Source organism: Salmo trutta, chromosome 2 (genome assembly GCF_901001165.1).
Source record: "Salmo trutta chromosome 2, fSalTru1.1, whole genome shotgun sequence".
NCBI lineage: Eukaryota > Metazoa > Chordata > Actinopteri > Salmoniformes > Salmonidae > Salmo > Salmo trutta.
The window spans coordinates 37,339,490-37,360,481 of record NC_042958.1 but is presented as its reverse complement, the minus strand read 5'-3'; the positions used below and the strand labels follow the sequence as shown (position 1 = coordinate 37,360,481).

Sequence of the window (20,992 nt, the reverse complement as noted above, 5' to 3'; positions counted from 1 at the left end):
ACTTTCACCGGTTGGCGCTGCACTCATCAACAAAAAAAAAAGCTGTCTCTCTGAGGTATTCTGACAGACAGTAATCTGTGTGTGACACTGAGTTTGTGAAGCTTGTTGCCGGGGATTCCTTTTTACAGTCACAGATGAAGATGAAGATTGTGATTGTAGAGAAGATGTTGGTGAGAGGCATGTGATGGCCTATGTCTTGAAGACATTCATTCAGATTGTTAAGTAGTTTTGATATTTTTCTGAAGTAATTCAACCTGTATCGCTGTTAGAATTAATAGAGATTTTGGTGTGCGTGTTGAGTGTTTCTGTATTATAAAGGCCTTAAGTAATAACTGTGGTTAAAGGCCCAGTGCAGTCAAAAACATGATTTTCTTTTTTTTCTGTGTTTTTATATTTCCACACCATGAGGTTGGGATAATACTGTGACAATTATGATAATGCCCTTTTAGTGTAAGAGTTGTTTGAAAAGCTTTATCCCACTGTTTTAGTGGTGACATCACCAGGTGGTAAATTAGCTAATGGACCTATAATAAAGAGTTCCAAACCTCTCAGGCAATGACAGCTAATGTTCAGTTTTCCACTCCCAGACAATCCTAGCAAAATTCTTGCTTGAGAAATTGCTCTTTGCTAAGAAGCTTGTTGGTTTTCATTTAAAATGGTCCAAAACAATCACAGTGAGGTACTTAATTGTTACCCAGAAATTGGTTTGATATTGAGATAAAAATTTCTGCATTGGACCTTCAACTCCAGCAGGTATGCCCCGGTTACCCTTCTTCCCAGAGAACCGGATGGAGCCCAGACACCATTGGCCAGACCAGGGGAACAGACTCCGGTGAGTGCCCAGCCTAAACCTAGCCTATATCATAGCCATGCTATCGCCTCCACAGGAAACTCAAAGTTAGTCACGCACAGTCATTATATACTTCTTACACAAAGAACTGCTTGCCTCTCCTAAGGGGTTCTCACAGCCTACATGTCTAAGAGAGGGAAGTGATGAGTGCTTTAAAGCCTATTTAGCTGCAAGAAGATTTCAACCTTGCGCAGGCCTCTGATGCAAAGGAACCAGCAGCAAATCACTCCTTTGTGCTCTGTGAGAAGAGGAAAACTAGACAGTCATGGAAAATTACCAGTTGAATAGCACTATACAACTCAACCATTTTTACATAGCATTTAGACTATAACAAAACCATTTATACATAGCATTTAGACTATAACAAAACCATTTTTACATAGCATTTAGACTATAACTATGTCCTAGCCTTGTCTGAATCCTGGCTTAGGAAGGCCACCAAAAATCCTGAAATTTCCATCCCTAACTATAACATTTTCTGACAAGATAGAACTGACAAAGGGGGCGGAATTAGCCTGCAGAGTTCTGTCATACTATCCAGGTCTGTGCCCAAACAATTCGAGCTTCTTCTTTTAAAAATACACCTTTCCAGAAACAAGTCTCTCACCGTTGCTGCTTGTTATAGACCCCCTTCAGCCCCCAGCTGTGCCCTGGACACCATATGTGAATTGATCGCCGCCCATCTACCTTCAGAGTTCGTACTGTTAGGTGACCTAAACTGGGACTTGCTTAACACCCCGGTCGTCCTACAATCGAAGCTAGATGCCCTCAATCTCACACAAATTATCAAGGAACCTACCAGGTACAACCCCAAATCCGTAATCATGGGCACCCTCTTAGATATCATCCTGACCAACTTGCCCTCTAAATACACCTCTGTTGTCTTTAACCAGGATCTCAGCGATCACTGCCTCATAGCCTGCGTGCGTAATGGGTCCAGATAGAGTTCAGTGTGTCAAATCGGAGGGCCTGTTGTCCGGACCTCTGGCAGTCTCTATGGGGGTGCCACAGGGCTCAATTCTCGGGCCGACTCTTCTCTGTATATATCAATGATGTCGCTCTTGCTGCTGGTGATTCTCTGATCCACCTTTACGCAGACGACGCCATTCTGTATACATCTTGCCCTTTGGACAATGTGCTAACAAACCTTCAAACGAGCTTCAACGCCATAAAACACTCCTTCCGTGGCCTCCAACTGCTTTTAAATGCTAGTAAAACTAAGTGCATGCTCTTCAACCGATTTGCTGCCCGCACCTTCCTGCCCGACTCTGGATGGTTCTGACCTAGAATATGTGGACAACTACAAATTGTGGACAACTATAATGTGGACAACTACAAATACCTAGGTGTCTGGTTAGACTGTAAACTCTCCTTCCAGACTCACATTAAGCGTCTCCAATCCAAAATGTAATCTAGAATCGTCTTCCTATTTCGCAACAAAGCATCCTTTACTCATGCCGCCAAACATACCCTCGTAAAACTGACTATCCTACCAATCCTTGACTTCGGCGATGTCATTTACAAAATAGCCCCCAACACTCTACACAGCAAACTGGATGTAGTCTATCACAGTGCCACCCGTTTTATCACCAAAGCCCCATATACTACCCACCACTGCAACCTCTATGCTCTCATTGGCTGGCCCTCACTACATATCCGTCGCTAAACCCACTGGCTCCAGTTCATCTATAAGTCTTTGCTAGGTAAAGCCCCACCTTATCTCAGCTCACTGGTCACCATAGCAACACCCATCCGTAGCAGCGCTCCAGCAGGTATATTTCACTGGTCATCCCCAAAGTCATCACTTGTTTGGCCGCCTTTCCTTCCAGTTCTCTGCTGCAAATGACTGGAACGAATTGCAAAAATCTCTGAAGCTGGAGTCTTATATCTCCCTCTCTAACTTTAAGCATCAGCTGTCAGAACAGCTTACCAATCACTGTACCTGTACACAGCCAATCTGTAAATAGCACACCCAACTACCTCATCCCCATATTATAACTTACCCTCTTGCTCTTTTGCACCCCAGTATCTCTACTTGCACATCATCTGCACATATATCACTCCAGTATTAATGCTAAATTGTAATTATTTTCGCCTCTATGGCCTGTTTAATGCCTACCTCCCACTCTTCTCCATTTGCACAAACGGTACATAGATCTTTCTACTTTTCTTTTGTGTTATTGACTGTACATTTGTTTGTGTAACTTTGTTGTTATTGTCGCACTGCTATGCTTTATCTTGACCAGGTCGCAGTTGTAAATGAGAACTTGTTCTCAACTGGCCTACCTGGTTAAATAAAGGTGAAATTAAAAAAAAAGAACAAAGCCATTTTCACATAGCATTTCGACTGTAACAAAACCATTTTTGCCCCAACAAAATGTAATGGGTAACTATAGAAAGTGGATTTTTTTTGTCAATGTAGAGTTTTGATCAGCACTGTAACGCCTTGTTATAAACTTGCTTGTTGAACACATAGACGTGTGCCAAAGGTCAACCGTAAGAGTTGATTTGATGTGTTGGCATTCAGACTTCAGATTTGGCATGTAGGCTTGATGGCATGCTGCCTGAGGAAGGTCCCAGGACCAAAACATTGCTACTATGGACTTGTTCTGTAAATATGAGAGTTTTGTCACATTTTAGCCAGTGTGCACTTGCACATTCCCCGTCATGTATTTAAAGCATCGGATTTGTGTAAGCATTGGCTTGGGGAATTTTCCACCATTGTTAAATCCATGACTGGGAGTGTGCAAGTGTACACAAGGGTGGAGAATCTTGATGCAGCCTTGTGCCCTTTTGTTTAATTAGTTGACTTGATGTGAACATACATGTGTGTGTGTGTGTGTGTGTGTGTGTGTGTGTGTCTCTCTCTCAGGGAGGGTGTGGTAGGTGACCCAGCAGTGGAGCCAGAGGAGGTTGCAGGTCGCATGGTGCCAGGGGCAGCGGGCCAGGCTGCAGTAGAGCGCCTCCAGAGAGCCGCCCAGGACGACCCTCAGGCCTCCCAAGGCCACCCGTCTCCCCCCAAGAGACCCTTCAGAACGCCCAGTGTCCCCTCCCTTTGTGTCATGGCCACCCGGGCCACAGTCAACCTCATGACAGGTCAGAGAACAACTTTAAAGTCCAACACTGTTATTTGCACTCAAACATTGTTAAAGGGGCCTCACTGCTAGCCAAGACAATGACCTAGCCAAACGACTGTTGTCCCAACCATCTCACCTCAGAAATGGTCAGAATTGTACATACAATGATATTGGTTGTGGTTTATTGCAGTTGTGTAAAAATTCCTGAGCAAGATCACAGAAAGATGTCATGGCAGTAAAGCTGCATAGAAAATGCATTTCCTCCTCTCTCAGCTCCCAGCATGCAGTACAGCAGCAGTCTGTCATGTCTGACCCCTGAGCTGGCAGAGCTCCTGCTCAGTCACATGTCCCGTGAGAGGCTCCTTCGTCCACGCACCCTGGAGCTCTTTTTTGGCTGCCCAATGCAGAAATTTGTCCTCAACTGCTACCCGTACTCTACCAATGAGCTGCTCCGGCAGCTGCGGGCCTTCACTGCACTGAAGCACCTGAGCCTGGTCAACTCTCCTCTCATCACAGGTACACCTTTTACCTTGACAGCGTTGGTACTGACTGAGTATGCATCCCAAATGGCACACTATTCTGTATATAGTGCACTACTTTTGCTATATGGCAACACAATTGTCAACACCACATGAATGTCAAGTTAAAACCTGTTGCATCTAGGCGTTCCGCTAGCAGAACGTCTAGCCAATATCCAATGGAACAGCGTGGCGCGAAATACAAAAAATAAAAAATACAATAATTTCAATTTCTCAAACATACGACTATTTTACACCATTTGAAAGATACACTTGTCCTTGATGTAACCACATTGTCCGATTTCAAAAAGGCTTTACAGTGAAAGCAAAACATTAGATTATGTTAGGAGAGTACATAGACCAAAATAATCACACAGCCATTTTCCAAGCAAGCATATATGTCAATAAAACCCAAAACCCAGCTAAATGAAGCACTAACCTTTGATGATCTTCATCAGATGACACTCCTAGGACATTATGTTATACAATACATGTATGTTTTGTTCAATCAAGTTCATATTTATATCCAAAAACAGCTTTTTAAATTGGCATGTGATGTTCAGAACATGTATTCCCACCAAAAACCTCCCGTGAATTTACAAAAATACTCATAAAAAATGTTGACAAAATACATAGCAATTATTTTAAGAATTATACATACAGAACTCCTTGATGCAATCGCTGTGTCAGATTTTAAAATAGCTTTTTGGCGAAAGCACATTTTTCAATATTCTGAGTACATAGCTCACCATCACGGCGAGCTATTTTGACACCTGCCAAGTTCGGGGCAACATAAACTCAGAATTAGTATTAGAAATATTGTATTACCTTTGCTGATCTTTGTCAGAATGCACTCCCAGGACTGCTACTTCCACAATAAATTTTGTTTTTGTTCCAAATAATCCATAGTTATGTCCAAATACCTCCGTTTTGTTCGTGCGTTCAGGTCACTATCCAAAGGGTAACGCGCGAGTGTATTTCGAGACAAAAAAAGTCAAAATGTTCCATTACCGTACTTAGAAGCATGTCAAACACTGTTTAAAATCTATTTTTCTCGTAAAATAGCGATAATATTCCAACCGGACAATAGTGTATTCATTCAAGGAGGAAAAAGAAAAAACAGCGTGCTTGTGGGAACGCGCATATCCAATCTTTTTGTCCCCAGGCAGACCACTGAGAAACTGAGCCACTATACTCTGCCCAGAGACAGGAGAAGGCTCAATCCACTTTCTGAAGGCTTTAGACAGCCAATGGAAGCAACGTAACCCCACAGATACTGTAGTTTCGATAGAGAATCAAAAGAACTACAATTCTCAGACAGTCCACTTCCTGCTTGGAATTTTCTCAGGTTTTTGCCTTTCGTATGAGTTCTGTTATACTCACAGACACCATTCAAACAGTTTTAGAAACTTCAGAGTGTTTTCTATCCAAATCTACTAATAATATGCATATTCTCGATTCTGGGCAAGAGTAGTAACCAGTTTAAATCGGGTACGTTTTTTCATCCGGCCGTGAAAATACTGCCCCCTATCCTAAACAGGTTTTAAGGAATACAGATGGGTCGTACCACGTGCCTTTTTGAGAAGTGTAAAAAACATTTTGATTTCACCAAATTTGTACATTCTGTCAAAGAGCACATGTTCCACTTAATAAAAACACATGTTTTCCCATCTCGAGGCTAAATACAAAAATGACTATAGTAAGTGCCTATTAAAGATGCACTTTGCAGAAATCGCAATTTCCTGGTAGCAAAAATCTAATAGTTAGCCTAATTTCAGTTTGTGACAAAACAAGCAAGTATAGTGTAGAGAATCATTGTACCATCTAAACCACTATTAAATATATTTTTTATTTTCAGCTCTTTGAAGCTGTGTACAAAACCGAAAGTAAAAGACGCAAAACCAAATTTAAGAACAGGAAGCATAGAACAGATTTACCGCTTCTTAGACTTGCCCAAAAAGTCATATTAGTCACATATTTTAACTTTAAGTGCCAAATAAAGTAACAAGGTTGACTGTACAAGGGTTGACGTTTTAATCTTAAATCAGCCATAAATCCACTCTGTGTGTGTGCGTGCGTGCGTGCGTGCGTGCAACAGGGATTGGCAATTGAATGCAAGCTTCATCCTCAAAAAGTGTGTACCTTGTTTATCTATGGGTAACAGGGTTGCCGTGTTATGCTCGACCAGCTCATTAAAAAAAATGTTTTGGGACTATACAGATAACACAGTAAGAACAGGTAGAGGGCAGAAAACACACGGATCCCCTACCAAATCAACCCCAATGCTCCACTCCAAAACCAGACTTAAAAGCAGGCATGGTAAAAAATAAAATAAAAAAAATACAAAGCTATTGTAAAACAAAGTTAAAAAAGAGTAAAATAATGATACAAATAATTTGGGTTGGGTTATGGAGTTGGGAAATTAGCTGGGTCCATCTCTTCTACAAAGGATAGGAAAGGTTGCCAGATATTATAAAATGTAGTTGCAGAACCCCTAACAGAGTAGCGTATTTTCTCAAGCTTGAGATGTTGCATAACTTCCTTTATCCAATGGTTAAAAGTAGGAGGAAATCGATCCTTCCACTTAAATAGTATGACGTCTAGCTAGAAGAGTAGTAAATGCCAGCATATTGCCCATATAACTGTTTAGAGGAGCTTCCTGTGGTGCCACTCTGAATAATGCAATAAAGGCAGAAGCTTCTATAGGTGTGTCCAGTATCTTAGAAAACAAAAAAATGCATATCCAGAAATCTGTCAATTTCGGGCATGTCCAAAACGTGCAATAAAGTAGAAGGAGCCTGCTTACATCAGTCACAAGTGGGATGTATATCTGGTGTAATCTTGGATAATTTTACCTTTTTGAACTATTTTAAATGGAATTACAGCATATAGATGAATGTATTCTCTTATGTATACTCTGCCAAGTTTAGTCTGAAAGTTGTTCACATTAATCCTCTTCCCATTGGTTCTTAAGAGTTCAGGGAATCCAGATTGTGCGAGTTTAATAATGTATAGATCATGCTTATGCCCCCTTTGATATTAGGGTTCACTTTAAAAATAGAATCCAGAAGGGAGTTAAGTGGGCGTGATGGGAAGTGACTAGAGTATGAAGATGCTAAACTATGCAATTGCAGGTATCTAAAGAAATGGGATCTAGGAATATTAAACTTTTGTACTCAATGTTCAAAAGATACAAAGTCCATATCAATATACAAGTGGTTCAGTGAGGGGATCCCTTTTCCAGAGCAGATATGAGACGCCCGGTCTAATAATGATGGAGAGAATGTATGGTTCTTTAATAATGGGGCAGAAGTTAAATTCACTTGAGCCCAAACGATCGCCTGAACTGTTTCCAGATTTTTAGAGAATGTTTCACAATAGGGTTTTTAGTCTATTTGAAGCAGGCTCTGCTAATGCACGTTTGGAGCAGAGTAAGGCATTTTAAGTCGGTGGGGCCACAGGTTGAGATCTCCAAAGTCAACCATTTCCGGCCTTTAACATCAGGGATTTCTGTCATCCAATATAGATTGGTTCTTATATTAGCTGCCCAGTAATAATATTGAAAGTTCAGAAGTGCTAGACCACCCTGGGAGCGAGATTTAAATGTCTGTGTATTCACTCTGAAGGGCACTTGACTAAAATAAGTTTTCATGGCAGAAGGATTAATAATCATCTCAAAACTTTTTAGTAGATCCTGGATCTCTGGAAGACCAGTTACAGGGTCAGACATATAAAAGCATGTCATCCGCATAGAGTGAAACTTTATCTTCTTAAGCCACCTCTTCGAATACCTTTGATAGTGGTGTTATTACATATTGCTATGGCTAAAGGGTCAGTTGCCATGGCAAACAGCAGAGGGGATAGAGGTCAACCCTATTTTGTCCCACGTTGACGTTGGAAATGGGATGAAAGGTTATTATTTGTGCACACTGCAGCCATAGGGGAGGAGTAAAGGACTTTGATCCAGGACATAAAATTGGGACCGAATCCAAATAGTTAATCCCACTCCCCCCGATCAAATGCCTTCTCAGTGATAACAATATCTCTGGAGTGTCAGATGAAGAGGGATTATAAAGACGTCTGATGTTGAAAAAAGAATGACGATTTTTAATGAAACCAGTTTGATATGTAGAGATAATGGAGGGACGGACTGACTCAACGGCAGGCAATCATCTTAGAAAGTACCTTTACATCGCAGTTCAGTAAAGAAATTGGCCTATATGAAACACAATGTTTTATTCTTTTTCCTATTCAGAATAAGGGAAATACATGCTTGTCTCATTGTCAAAGGTAATTTGAGGAGAATGATTCCTCAAATACGGAAAGCAAGAGAGGAGAGTTGATCTGAGAAATATTTTAAAGGATTCGCTCAGAAATCCGTTGGGTCCAGGGGATTTTCCACACTGCATAGATTTAATTGCCAACACAATCTCTTCTACAGCTGCTGAGTTAAAAGAACAGCTCTCTGTCTCAGGTTCAACTGTAGGAATATCTACGTTCTCAAAGAAGGTGTCGAGTAAGGTAGCATTACCAGCGCATTCCGAAATGTAGAATTGTGAGTAAAAGTTACGAAAGCTTGAATTGACCTCTAAATGATCAATACATTCGTTACCCAGCTCGTCAGTTATCTCAGGTATTGTTTTAATTTGCTGTTCTCTGATGCAGCTGGTGTGCTGCATTTAATTATTATTATTATTATTTATTTTTATCGAGATTTACTTATTAGAGTTTGAGTTGAAAGAAGACCAAACTCCGTCTGAAGTGTCAAACGTTGTTTTAGTAAATCTGAGTGTGAATATGCCATATCCAATATTTTATTTGGAAGTTCCCCTAGGTGTTGAATATTGCACTTCCTTAATCTTGTGCTGTGCAAAAATAATTTGGCCCCTTAGATAAGAGAAATAGCTCAATTTTAGGTTATGTAAAAGCAACAAAAGTTTCTTCTGATAGCAGTCGTGAGTTAAGCCGCCAAGGGCGATAATTAGGCTGTGTATTTGGTATCAATTGATTCATAGTAAGAGGAGAATGATCTGAAATGACCCTGTGATAAGTGGCAAAGACACTGTGATAAGTGGCAGAAATCAATTGTCTAGGAAGAAATAGTCTATACGTGAGAAGGTCTTATGAACTGGCGAGATAAAAAAAATACTCTGGATGGGTTTTGACTGACAGCCGTTAATAAACTTGAGCACCGCTCGTGACAAGAAGATGCCCCGAGCCCTCCCGCTGTTTGGGATACTTTTGCACAGTGAGGGAAATGCTGTAAATCGAGAGGAATCAATGTATTCTGAAACATGAGGATTATAAAAAATACCGCTTAGTCATACAACCAAAGATCCCATTCTATGCTCATTAAAATTACAATCTGTTTGTCTGATGTGCCTTTTTGAAAGCCTAACACTGTAAGATTGTATTTTATAACTTTATAGCTCACCATGTTGGCAATCAAATAAGCTTTCAAATGATGCCCACCTGACCCAGATTGCAATTTGTAATGGAACATGTTTGGATTGAGTAAACAACAACAGTAATTGCGTATTGGTGGGGACGCAGGGCTGTGTTCCAAACAAAAAAAACTACAATTGTACTTGCTTCAGTTCCTCAATGGCAAAGCTAGGAGAGCAATAAAAACACCTTTTAGTTGAAGGCTCTTTCCTTGAGTGCGTTGAAATTACTTAGGGACACAGTTTGGAGGTGTGTGTGTGTGTGTGTGGCCACTTGAAGATAGCCAGTTAGGCCTCTCACTCAAACACTCGTAATAGTTTGTTCTTATCTTGCGTACTCAAATGTAAATGAATATTATTATGTTACTGAATGTATCCAGAGTGTTTTCAGGTTTCGTTACTGACAAATGCTGTGAAAAGAACAGTGAGTGTAAAATGCACGTCAAATGAACAGTGTAGTGTTTGGATTCAGTCTTGTGTCAGGTGAACTGTTGTCCTCACCTTTGGTCAGATAATTTCCTCATCTCCAAAGTGTTCTCTTTCAATTGCAACCATGGTCATGCAAATGCTTTTCATAGTTCCTTTGTTAGAAACATAAAAATCTGGCCCTATCCAGATAGGCCAATTTCCACGAGAGTAAAGGGTTAAAGGGCTCTTCATTTAATATAACAGGCCTTCAATATTGGTGCACATTTTCTACTTCAAATATCAAAGGACGCAAAAGGCACTATTTTTGTGGAATGACCCAAATGTAGTGGTGAGCTATCACTTTAAGAACCATATGGCCTGTTATGTTGCGGCATTGTTGCTATGATACTGAAGGTTCTCTCTCTTTGTCTTCCTGTTTTCCAGACACAGGCCTCTCTGTGTTGTGCAGCTTACTGAAACTGCAGCACCTGAACCTGACCTCTTGTAGCAAGCTAACTGACTCCTGTCTGCAACACATCACAGGTGAGGCTCTTCTCTAACCCTGGGTTGTATTCACTAGGCACCAAACTGAAGAAAACAGACTGAAACTGGGAGGGGCTATGCCTGCACTTGTCCAATAAGAAAGGTTTGTGAACTAATGAATAAGACCCTGGCTACAGCATGGACCGCCTGTGGATGAATGAGGTTTTTCATGTCGAATGGAGAGGTCAAGGGAGAAGGAAGGGGCTAGCTTTGTAATGCTGAAATGATTTAAGGCCCCCCTAATAAACTAGTAGCCTGCTATGACCCCATGCAAGAACACTAGATCAAAGCATAAACTGATTTAGAGTCAACCAAGGTAAAAAAATAATAATAATAATAATTAATTAATAAATGTAATGAATTTGGGGAGCATAGTATGGCATGATTGGGTTTTTAACTTAAATGATTGAATTCATCATTATAGGTAAGTGTCAACCATTTTAAATTCCCAATAGTTCAACTCATGTATAAAGTAATGAACACTTGAAAGGAGGATTAAGGTAAAGTGTTTTTTATCTCACCCTGTAACCTTTGTCTCCAAGGATTGAAGAGCCTGTCTTTCCTGTCGCTGGACCAGACCAAAGTAAGCGATGTAGGGATGGTGCTGTACCTGCAGTCTGCTCCTTCATCACTCACCCAGCTCAGTCTGAACCAGACCTCGGTCACAGAGGCCACCTTGGCAGCGCTGCCCGCCTGTGTGCCACAGCTACGACTGCTCAGCGTCAAACACACCAAGGTAGCTCTCTCACTCTCTTTCTCGCGTTCGCACACATTCACACACACACACACCCAACCACAAAAGCTCTGCATTTCAACACAAACATACACTCATACAGACAGAACCATTAGGCATCAACAACCAACACTGGTATAAGTTGTTTCACTCAGCATAATGATATCTCCTCCTCCGTCAGGTGAGAGACGTGTCAGCCCTGGCGGCCCTCCCCAGCCTGCAGACCCTCTACCTGGACGGCACGGGGGTGAGGGAGGGCTCTCTGGAGTGCCTGGCCATCCACTCCACCCTCTCTGCTCTTAGCCTGGCAGGCATCTCTGTCGCAGACGGCAACCACGCCCTCCAGATAATTTCAGGTGAGCTGTGTGTGTGTGTGTGTGTACTACAATTGGTCAGTATTAGTAATAATAATTTACGATTGCATCGTCTGTCGTCGATGTCTGACAGCCATCGTGATGTCACAAACAATGGTTTAGCATACTTGAATTTGACTGCTCCATCGGAGTCTTGCAGTGCACAACAGCGCAGCGAGCATACAGCAGAGCGACATGCCAGAGGACCTATTCACTAATTGTCATAGCCTGAGCGTTCAACACATACAGTGCCTTGCTAAAGAATGCAGACCCCTTGGATTTCTTCACATTTTGTGTTACAAAGTGGGATTAAACCTCTTATGGACAGACGTTCCGCTAGCGGAACGCCTCATCAATATCCAATGGTAGCGCCTGGCGCGAAATACGAAAAACCTTAAAAATACTATAATTTCAATTTCTCAAACATATGACTATTTTACACCATTTGAAAGATAACTCTCCTTTATCTAACCACATTGTCCGATTTCAAAAAGGCTTTACAGCGAAAGCAAAACATTAGATTATGTCAGGAGAGTACCCAGCCAGAAATAATCACACACCCATTTTTCAAGCTAGCATATATGTCACAAAAACCAAAACCACAGCTAAATGCAGCACTAACCTTTGATGATCTTCATTAGATGACACTCCTAGGACATTATGTTATACAATACATGCATGTTTTGTTCAATCAAGTTCATATTTATATCAAAAAACAGCTTTTTACATTTGCATGTTTTGTTCAGAACTAGCATACCCACCGTAAACTTCCGGTGAATTTACTAAATTACTCACGATTAACGTTGACAAAAAACATAACAATTATTTTAAGAATTATAGATACAGAACTCCTTTATGCAATCGCGGTGTCAGATTTTAAAATAGCTTTTCGGTGAAAGCACATTTTTGCAATATTCTGAGTAGATAGCCCGGCCATCACGGCTAGCTAATTTGACACCCACCAAGTTTGGCCCTCACCAAACTCAGATTTACTATAAGAAAAATTGGATTACCTTTGCTGTTCTTCGTCAGAATGCACTCCCAGGACTTCTACTTCAACAACAAATGTTGTTTTGGTTCCAAATAATCCATAGTTATATCCAAATAGCTCCGTTTTGTTCATGCGTTCAAGTCACTATCCGAAGGGTGACGCGCCAGTGCGTTTCGTGACAAAAAATGTCAAAATATTCCATTACCGTACTTCGAAGCATGTCAAACGCTGTTTAAAAGAAATTATGAGATTTTTCTCGTAAAATAGCGATAATATTCCAACTGCGCGACGTTGTATTCGTTAAAACACTGAAAGAAACAAATGGAGCCGTCTCGTGCACGCGCGCTCCAGTGTCATTGTCCTCAGAAGGACCACTCACAAAAACCCCTGCTGTTTTTCGCCCAAAGACTGCAGAGCTCTCATTCCACTTTCTGGTGCCTTCTGAGAGCCAATGAAAGCCTTAGAAAATGTCACGTTACAGCAGAGATGCTGTATTTTTGATAGAGATGCCCTAGAAGTAGAACAAATTGTCAGACAGGGCATTTCCTGTATAGAATCTTCTCAGGTTTTGGCCTGCCATATGAGTTCTGTTATACTCACAGACACCATTCAAACAGTTTTAGAAACTTTAGAGTGTTTTCTATCCAAATATACTAATTATATGCATATTCTATTTCTGGGCAGGAGTAGTAACCAGATTAAATCGGGTACGTTTTTTATCCGGCCGTGAAAATTCTGCCCCCTATCCCAAACAGGTTTAAAATCAATTAATTGTTATTCTTTTGTCAACAATCTACACAAAATACTCTGTCAAAGTGGAAGAAAAATAACATAAATAAAACATTTGTAACTAAAATATAGTCGTTGTATATAAGTATTCAGCCCCTTTGTTTAGGCAAGCCTAAACTGAATTGATTATTATTATTATTTTAAAAATTGTTGTGGCTAACCCTTCCTCTCTCCCCCATACATACACTACTGTTCAAAAGTTTTGGGTCCCTTAGAAATGTCCTTGTTTTTGAGAGAAAAGCACTTTTTTTCTCCTCTTTTTTTTCCATTTTTAAAATGACATCAAATTGATCAGAAATACAGTGTATACATTGTTAATGTTGTAAATGATTGTTGTAGCTGGAAACGGCAGATTTTTTGTGGAATATCTACATGGGCGTACAGAGGCCCATTATCAGCAACCATCACTCTTGTGTTCCAATGGCACGTTGTGTTAGCTAATCCAAGTTTATCATTTTAAAAGGCTAATTGATCATTAGAAAACCCTTTTGCAATTATGCTAGCACAGCTGATTAAAGAAGCAATCAAACTGGCTTTCTTTAGACTAGTTGAGTATCTGGAGCATCAGCATTTGTGGATTCGATTACAGGTTCAAAATGGCCAGAAATAAAGACCTTTGTTCTAAAACTCATCAGTCTATTCTTGTTCTGAGAGATGAAGGCTATTCCATGTGAGAAATTGCCAAGAAACTGAAGATCTGGTACAACGCTGTATACTACTCCCTTCACAGAACAGCGCAAACTGTCTCTAACCAGAATAGAAAGAGGAGTGGGAGGCCTCGGAGCACAACTGAGCAAGAGGACAAGTACCTTAGTGTCTAGTTTGAGAAACAGACGCCTCACAAGTCCTCAACTGACAGCTTCATTAAATAGTACCCGCAAAACACCAGTCTCAAAGTCGAAGAGGCGACTCCGGGATGCTGGCCTTCTAGGCAGAGTTGCAAAGAAAAACCCATGTCTCAGACTGGCCAATACAAATAAAAGATGGGCAAACGAACACAGACACTGGACAGAGGAGCTCAGCACAAGGTGCACCTGTGTAATGATCCTGCTGTTTAATCATTTTCTTGATATGGCACACATGTCAGGTGGATGGATTATCTTGGCGACGGAGAAATGCTCATTAACAGGGATGTACCGTAATTTCCGGACTATTAAGCGCACCTGAATATAAGCGCACCCACTGAATTTAATTACATTTTTATTTTTTTGGAACATAAATAAACCGCACATGTCTATAAGCCGCAGGTGCCTACCGGTACATTGAAACAAATGATCTTTCACAGGCTTTAACGAAACACGGCTTGTAACAAAAATAAATAGGCTTTAACAAAACACGGCTTGTAACAAAAAATAAAGTAAGCTTTATTTTGCACTGAGTCAATTCCTCACGCTGCTGTTTCCAACGTCTTATCATCGACTCATTAAGACCAAGCTCCCGTGCTGCAACTCTATTTCCTTTTCCAACAGCCAGATCAATCGCCTTCAACTTGAAAGCTGCATCATATGCATTTCTCCGTGTCTTTGCCATGATGAGGGTGACAAAATGACTACCGTAATCAGAATGATGGGAAGTTTGAGAGCGCTCGATTTAATCTAAACAGTAAACAAAAAAGTTTTTGACCTTAACCCGTTCGGCAATTTCATTGGTCTAATGAAAGCTTCATGCCGCCAAAAATCTGAGCACGTCACAGAATGTGTTTTTTTGGGAGAAAAAAAATTGAAAGCGGGAAAAATCCATATATTAGCCGCGGGGTTCAAAGCGTGGGAAAAAAGTTGCGGCTTATAGTCCGGAATTTACGGTAAACAAAATTTGAGAGAAATAAGCTTTTTGTGGACATGGAACATTTCTGGGATATTTTATTTCAGCTCCTGAAATATGGGACCAACACTTTACATGCTGCATTTATATTTCTATTCAGTGTGTCTATAGTTACTACGTGAAATCCCGTCACTTCCTTTTTGTTGTCTGAAACTGTCAAAGTAGCCTAATGGAAGAAAGAATATTGCAAATGCATTTACCCAGATGATCAGGATGAAATAACAATAGCCTACACGGTTATAATATTTATTTTTAAAAGGTAGGCTAATATAACTGATATCTGAGTACTTTTGTGGACAAGAGAAACACAGCCCTACCAATTCTGCAGCCTAGACTAGATTTAAAAAATATATATAATAATAATAATTAAATAGGCCTAACACTGTTTTATTTAAACAATGATTTAATGAGATTGTTTGTGGCTTTTGTAACAATTTAAATAAAAAGGACATTATTACCAAATCACAGTTCTGGTATAACCAATGTGTCCTTCATATTGCATTGTTCCCGCCTATTGACCCCTCCATGCGCAAAGCCCCCAATGATGTTTGAACAGGACTATGTCAAACATCGCCCAAACCTAGCATGTACAGCAAGACTATTCAAATCAGGGCCTCAAGGTTTGCAGTACTGCTTTTGATTAAAAATCAATCAATGTTATTGATTTAATGTCATTAATTGGCCAAAGTCCATTCTCTTGTTTCCCCAGGTCTAGTACCTGATTTAGAGGGGAATATTGCTGCAGATGTTAATGTTTTGTATGACCCGAACTTTATAATTTTTATGTACTGTATTTATTAAACCACTATCTCTCTTTCTGTCTGTACCCCCCCCAGGTCTCCGGCTGACCCAGCTGACCCTGCCTGGACGCCACTCGGTGACGGACGCTGGCCTGACCTTCCTCTCCAGACTGTCCCTGCTGTCCGAGTTGGACCTGACCGACTACACACACGTCACTGACCACGGGGTCACCCAGCTGGCCACCATGACCAGGTCAGATCACTCTCATTTACTTTTCTACATCCCAAATGGAACCCTATTCCTTTTGTACTATTGTAGTGCACTACATAGGGCAGCGTTTCCCACGTTTTGGTTGTGCACATTTTGGTTTTTGCCCAAGCACTACACAGCTGATTCAAATAATCAACTCATCATCAAGCTTTGATTATTTGAATCAGCTGTGTAGTACTAGGGCAAAAACCTAAATGTGCACCCCTTGGGGTCCCCAGGACCGAGTTTGGGAAACGCTGATATAGGGATGCACGCATTATCATCTTTAGGTGTCAATATGAGACTAATTGTTACCACAGCCAGAGGCAGTAATTAATCCCCCATTTTTGGGGGGGACTAACCAGCTATGTTAGTGCTGAGATGGAACAAAAACTTGCACACTATTGCTCACAAGGACTAGGATCACTCCTCTAGCTGATTCACCAGCATCGCCTACAGTTGCCTCTGTAACATTGCTGTAAATGGAGTGCTGGGTCATATTCATCAGGAACCAAACAGAAGAAAACAGGATGTGACTACCTGTCCAATAAGAAATGCTGTTTTTTTTCTGTTGCAAAAAGGTTTTGTTACGGTGAGCATTAATGAATAAAACCCTGATAGAAATGCCCCTCTCTCCCGTCTCCAGACTGAAGAGGCTGTCTCTCAGTAACACCCAGGTGACGGACATGGGTTTACCTTCCCTGTGCAGTCTGCAGGAGCTGCTGGAGCTGTGTCTGGACCGCACGGCCGTCACCAGCCGAGGAGTGGCTGCCCTCGTCACCTGTCTGCCACACCTGCAGGTACGGAGCACACATGTAACCCTATAGACAACTATTGAATCAGTCGATAAAACTCTACAATTAAGTAATAGAGCTAACAGAGCTCCGTTATAAAACTGTTGAAACCGCATACTATGATTAGTAGCATTGATGTTGTCTTTATGTTCCAGGTATTAAGCTTGGCCAGTACTCAGGTGGGTGACACGGTGGTGAGGAGAGGTCTGGTCCACTGTGCTCAGCTGTTCAAGCTCAACCTCAGCCGCACACGCATCACTGACCACGGTAAGGTCCCGCTCATTATCCACAATTACTACCATTGAATTCCAGCATTAATACTCATAAAGTAAAGGAATCCCTATTGCGACCATGGTCTCTTTTTCAATGATGCCCTGTGAATCCCAATTGAGACCAGGGTTTAGAGATGGATACCAGCATTTAGAGCTGGAAGGAATTTGACATGCATTCTTGTTGTGTATTATGTTTCCCTCAGGACTGAAGTTCCTGAAGCGCATGCGTCTGAGCCAGGTAAATCTGGAAGGCTCAGGTGTGACCCCCTCGGGCATCTCCAACCTCATCGCCTCTTGTCCCCACATCACCAGCATTCGGGCCAGCCACACGCGGGCCATCCCACCTGACCAGGTCTCCGACGACGACGACAATCAGTAGAGAGACTAAGTATTGAGGTGACCCTCCAGCCTTTTGTGCTGAGGCTCGGTGTAGCTACGACTGCTCAGTGGTCTTAGCCCCAAGTGTCATGCCTCACCTAGCTGACTGGCTCAGCATAGTCTGGGGGGCGATTATCCCAGCTCGGTCTAAATGCACTGCTTCAACTGCAGCTAGTGGCACTAATCGCTCAATCACAAGTCCACTTGTTATTGCTTTTGAAACCTTAGAAGGGTGCCTTCTTGTGCTTCTAAAACGAGAGCCTCTAACGCAACGTTTCACAAATTCGATCCTGTTTTTTTCTCTAGCACTACACAGGTAACTAAGATTGGGACTTGATCAGGGATAACATCTAAAATCCAAGATTTTTCTGCCTGAATTCTCTAATGAATCAGTTAACACTACGAAGGTACATCTGCGTGATTTGCTACTAAAGAGGGCTATGGTGTGTGTTGCATATTGAGTGTTTGGGTTCAACAGCAAGAATCCAAAGCGGCGACTCAGTTCATAAATAGTTTTGCTTCTCATTTTGTTTACACAATGTAAAATATTGTTTATTTTCTTAATGTAAATGGTTTTGGATAATAGCACGGTATTCTCTACATTCTCAAAGGAAAATACTAAATGAATAAAAACGGCATTTTGAATGTGTTTTATTTATTTAAAGAACCCCACTATGGTAAATATTCCATTGTCAATTCATCAATTTATTCAGACACTGTTTGCCATACAACGTTCAATAAAAACAAGGCAACATTAAGGCTGTTTTACACAGGGAAAACAAGTCACTTTGAAATATCAGAAATCACATAAAAGCTGCTGCATATACTTTTGATGATGTCAGCACAATGGAATGCATTCTATAATGCACTTTGAGATGCTTCTGGTGAAATCAGCCATTTGGAGTGCAGACTGAGCTGGAAGCAGGTGGGTGAAGTTGCCCTTAGACACTGATCTTGGGTCAGTTTTGCATTTCCCCCACTCATGGTTAGGATTGAGGGAGGAGAAATCTTATCCTAGAGCTGTACCTAGGGGAAACGTCACCCCGGAGCGGGTGAGGAATATTGTTCCACCACACATGCACTTGGAGGCCATGTCCATGATGGAGATTGGGTTTACTAGCTCAGATTGCAGGGGCTCTAGTTGTGCTTGGTTGTCAATCTTTGATGTTAAATATTCTTTGTATGCCAGGAAGTCTCTGTTCAATCTGGTGATGGTTTGCTTCTCACACACCCAGATCTCCTGAGCCACCTGGGAAAAAAAAAAAAACAGTTGGTGTCACAGCTCTATATCAGAATGATAGGAAATGAACAAACCTCATTTGAAAACATGTTAATTTTCTCCCCAATTCTATTGACCTGGCAGGGTTTTAAATTGTGTTGCACATTAGGCTAAGTGATGTGAAGTACAAATAAGTGCCCGGTCATGGAGTACATAATGGCGGTACCTGCTGGATTAGTCTGAAGTCGTGGCTGACCAGCCCCATGCCGCCCTCGTAGTCGTTGGTGTCAGCCAGGGCGTCAATGGTCTTGATGTCCAGGAAGAGCATGTGTGGGTTCTGCCAGGCGAAGCACACCCAACACTTCTGCCCGTCCGACAGGTTTCTTATCGGACTCACCTAGCAGAGAGGACAGAGTAAGGCACAAGAATGTGTAGGATTACACGTGTTTCTATGCTCTAGAATAACTATTTCATCAGTCCAACTTTTTTTTACAACTTTTTTTTTCTGGAGAGGAATCTAAATCTAATTCCATCATGAAGTGCCCACCAGAATACACCACAGGTTAATGCTTCAATGATTGGAAGATTTTTTTGCAAGATACAGGGTTTGACAGGAACAGGTATTCCAAAAAACATGGGAAATGCTACAAATTCCTGTACAACAATCATGCCATAGACACTTTCGATACAGGGTTCACTTCAAAACAGTGTTTCTGCACCAGGTGAACAATCTGATTCGGCCTATGCTTCTGTAACCGATGTGAAATGGCTAGTAATTAGCGGTGGTGCGCGCTAATAGCATTTCAATCAGTGACGTCACTCGCTCTGAGACCTGAAGTAGTTTCCAATTGCGTTGCAAGAGCCGCGGCTTTTGTGGCGCGATGGGTAAACGATGCTTCGTGGGGTGTCAGTGGTTGATGTGTGCAAGGGTCACTGGTTCGAGCCCGGGTTGGGGCGAAGAGAGGGACGGAACCTACGCTGTTACACTTCTCCGGTGGTTCATGGGCCCAGACTGAGCTCTTCGTTCTCACCTGTTATTTTCCTGTGAGGCCAAAATGGCCGATGATCTTCCGCATCTCCTTGATGTCCGGGTAGTACTGCATGTACTCCAGAGGAGGTAGGTCCAGCTGCTCTGTCAGATGCTGCAGATAGATAAATCATACTTTTTTTTCTTTTTTTTTTACATTTTAGTCATTTAGCAGATGCTCTTATCCAGAGCGACTTACAGTAGTGAATGCATACATTTCATACATTTTTTCTCCAGCACATTAACAAGCATATGTGCTGACCCAGAATAGGTGTGAAGTACAAAGGCCTTTAGGCCTTCAGCTGCAGATAGTTGGAGCGTCCATGCATAAAAACAGTTTTTATGCCTGTCAATCAAAACCCAGTGACCGGCAGGGGATGGCTGTCTTTGGGAATACCAGGCAACTTTTAATGTTTCCACCTGGTGATATAGGCCGATCTTCACCTAAGAATGTTTCCTAATCATGCCATCAGTGGGGAGAAGTTGTAGAGCCAGACAAAGAACGAGGGGTATTACCGTATATGCACTACTGTTGACTGAAATGGCACCATCTCCCTCCTATCAGGAGTTTGAGTAGTGTAGGATTCCTGCTCAGTTGGGCCCCACCAGAGCCACTCGCGGGTCCAGATCAACCCCAAACTCCAGGTTCTTGTATATGTGTGACTGGTGGAGGAAGAGACAGTTGAGTGAATAAGAAAGGAACACTAGAAATGAGAGCTCAAACTCCAATAAAAACAGGCTCATTGTTTCATACTGACCTGGTTGTCGCTCTTTGAAGCTAACAT

At 41.6% G+C, this 20,992-nt stretch overlaps 1 protein-coding gene and 1 pseudogene across 3 annotated transcripts in view; one reads left to right on the top strand and one right to left on the bottom strand.

Moving 5' to 3' along the window:
- LOC115154810 (uncharacterized) overlaps window positions 1–18,606 on the top strand; it is a 26,268-nt gene extending 7,662 nt beyond the window's left edge. For 2 of the 3 annotated variants that reach the window (XM_029701433.1, XM_029701415.1), the window contains exons 8-17: window positions 751–832; window positions 3,723–3,946; window positions 4,201–4,443; window positions 10,742–10,840; window positions 11,383–11,576; window positions 11,755–11,929; window positions 16,364–16,520; window positions 17,164–17,317; window positions 17,467–17,578; window positions 17,787–18,606. In XM_029701433.1, the coding sequence (XP_029557293.1) occupies window positions 751–832; window positions 3,723–3,946; window positions 4,201–4,443; window positions 10,742–10,840; window positions 11,383–11,576; window positions 11,755–11,929; window positions 16,364–16,520; window positions 17,164–17,317; window positions 17,467–17,578; window positions 17,787–17,962 (1,616 nt within the window). In that variant the 3' untranslated portion in view covers window positions 17,963–18,606. The remainder of the gene's footprint in view (window positions 1–750; window positions 833–3,722; window positions 3,947–4,200; window positions 4,444–10,741; window positions 10,841–11,382; window positions 11,577–11,754; window positions 11,930–16,363; window positions 16,521–17,163; window positions 17,318–17,466; window positions 17,579–17,786) is intronic. The other variant, XM_029701424.1, reaches the window with a different exon arrangement.
- On the bottom strand, window positions 18,600–20,992 carry LOC115163045 (ATP-binding cassette sub-family F member 2-like; annotated as a pseudogene).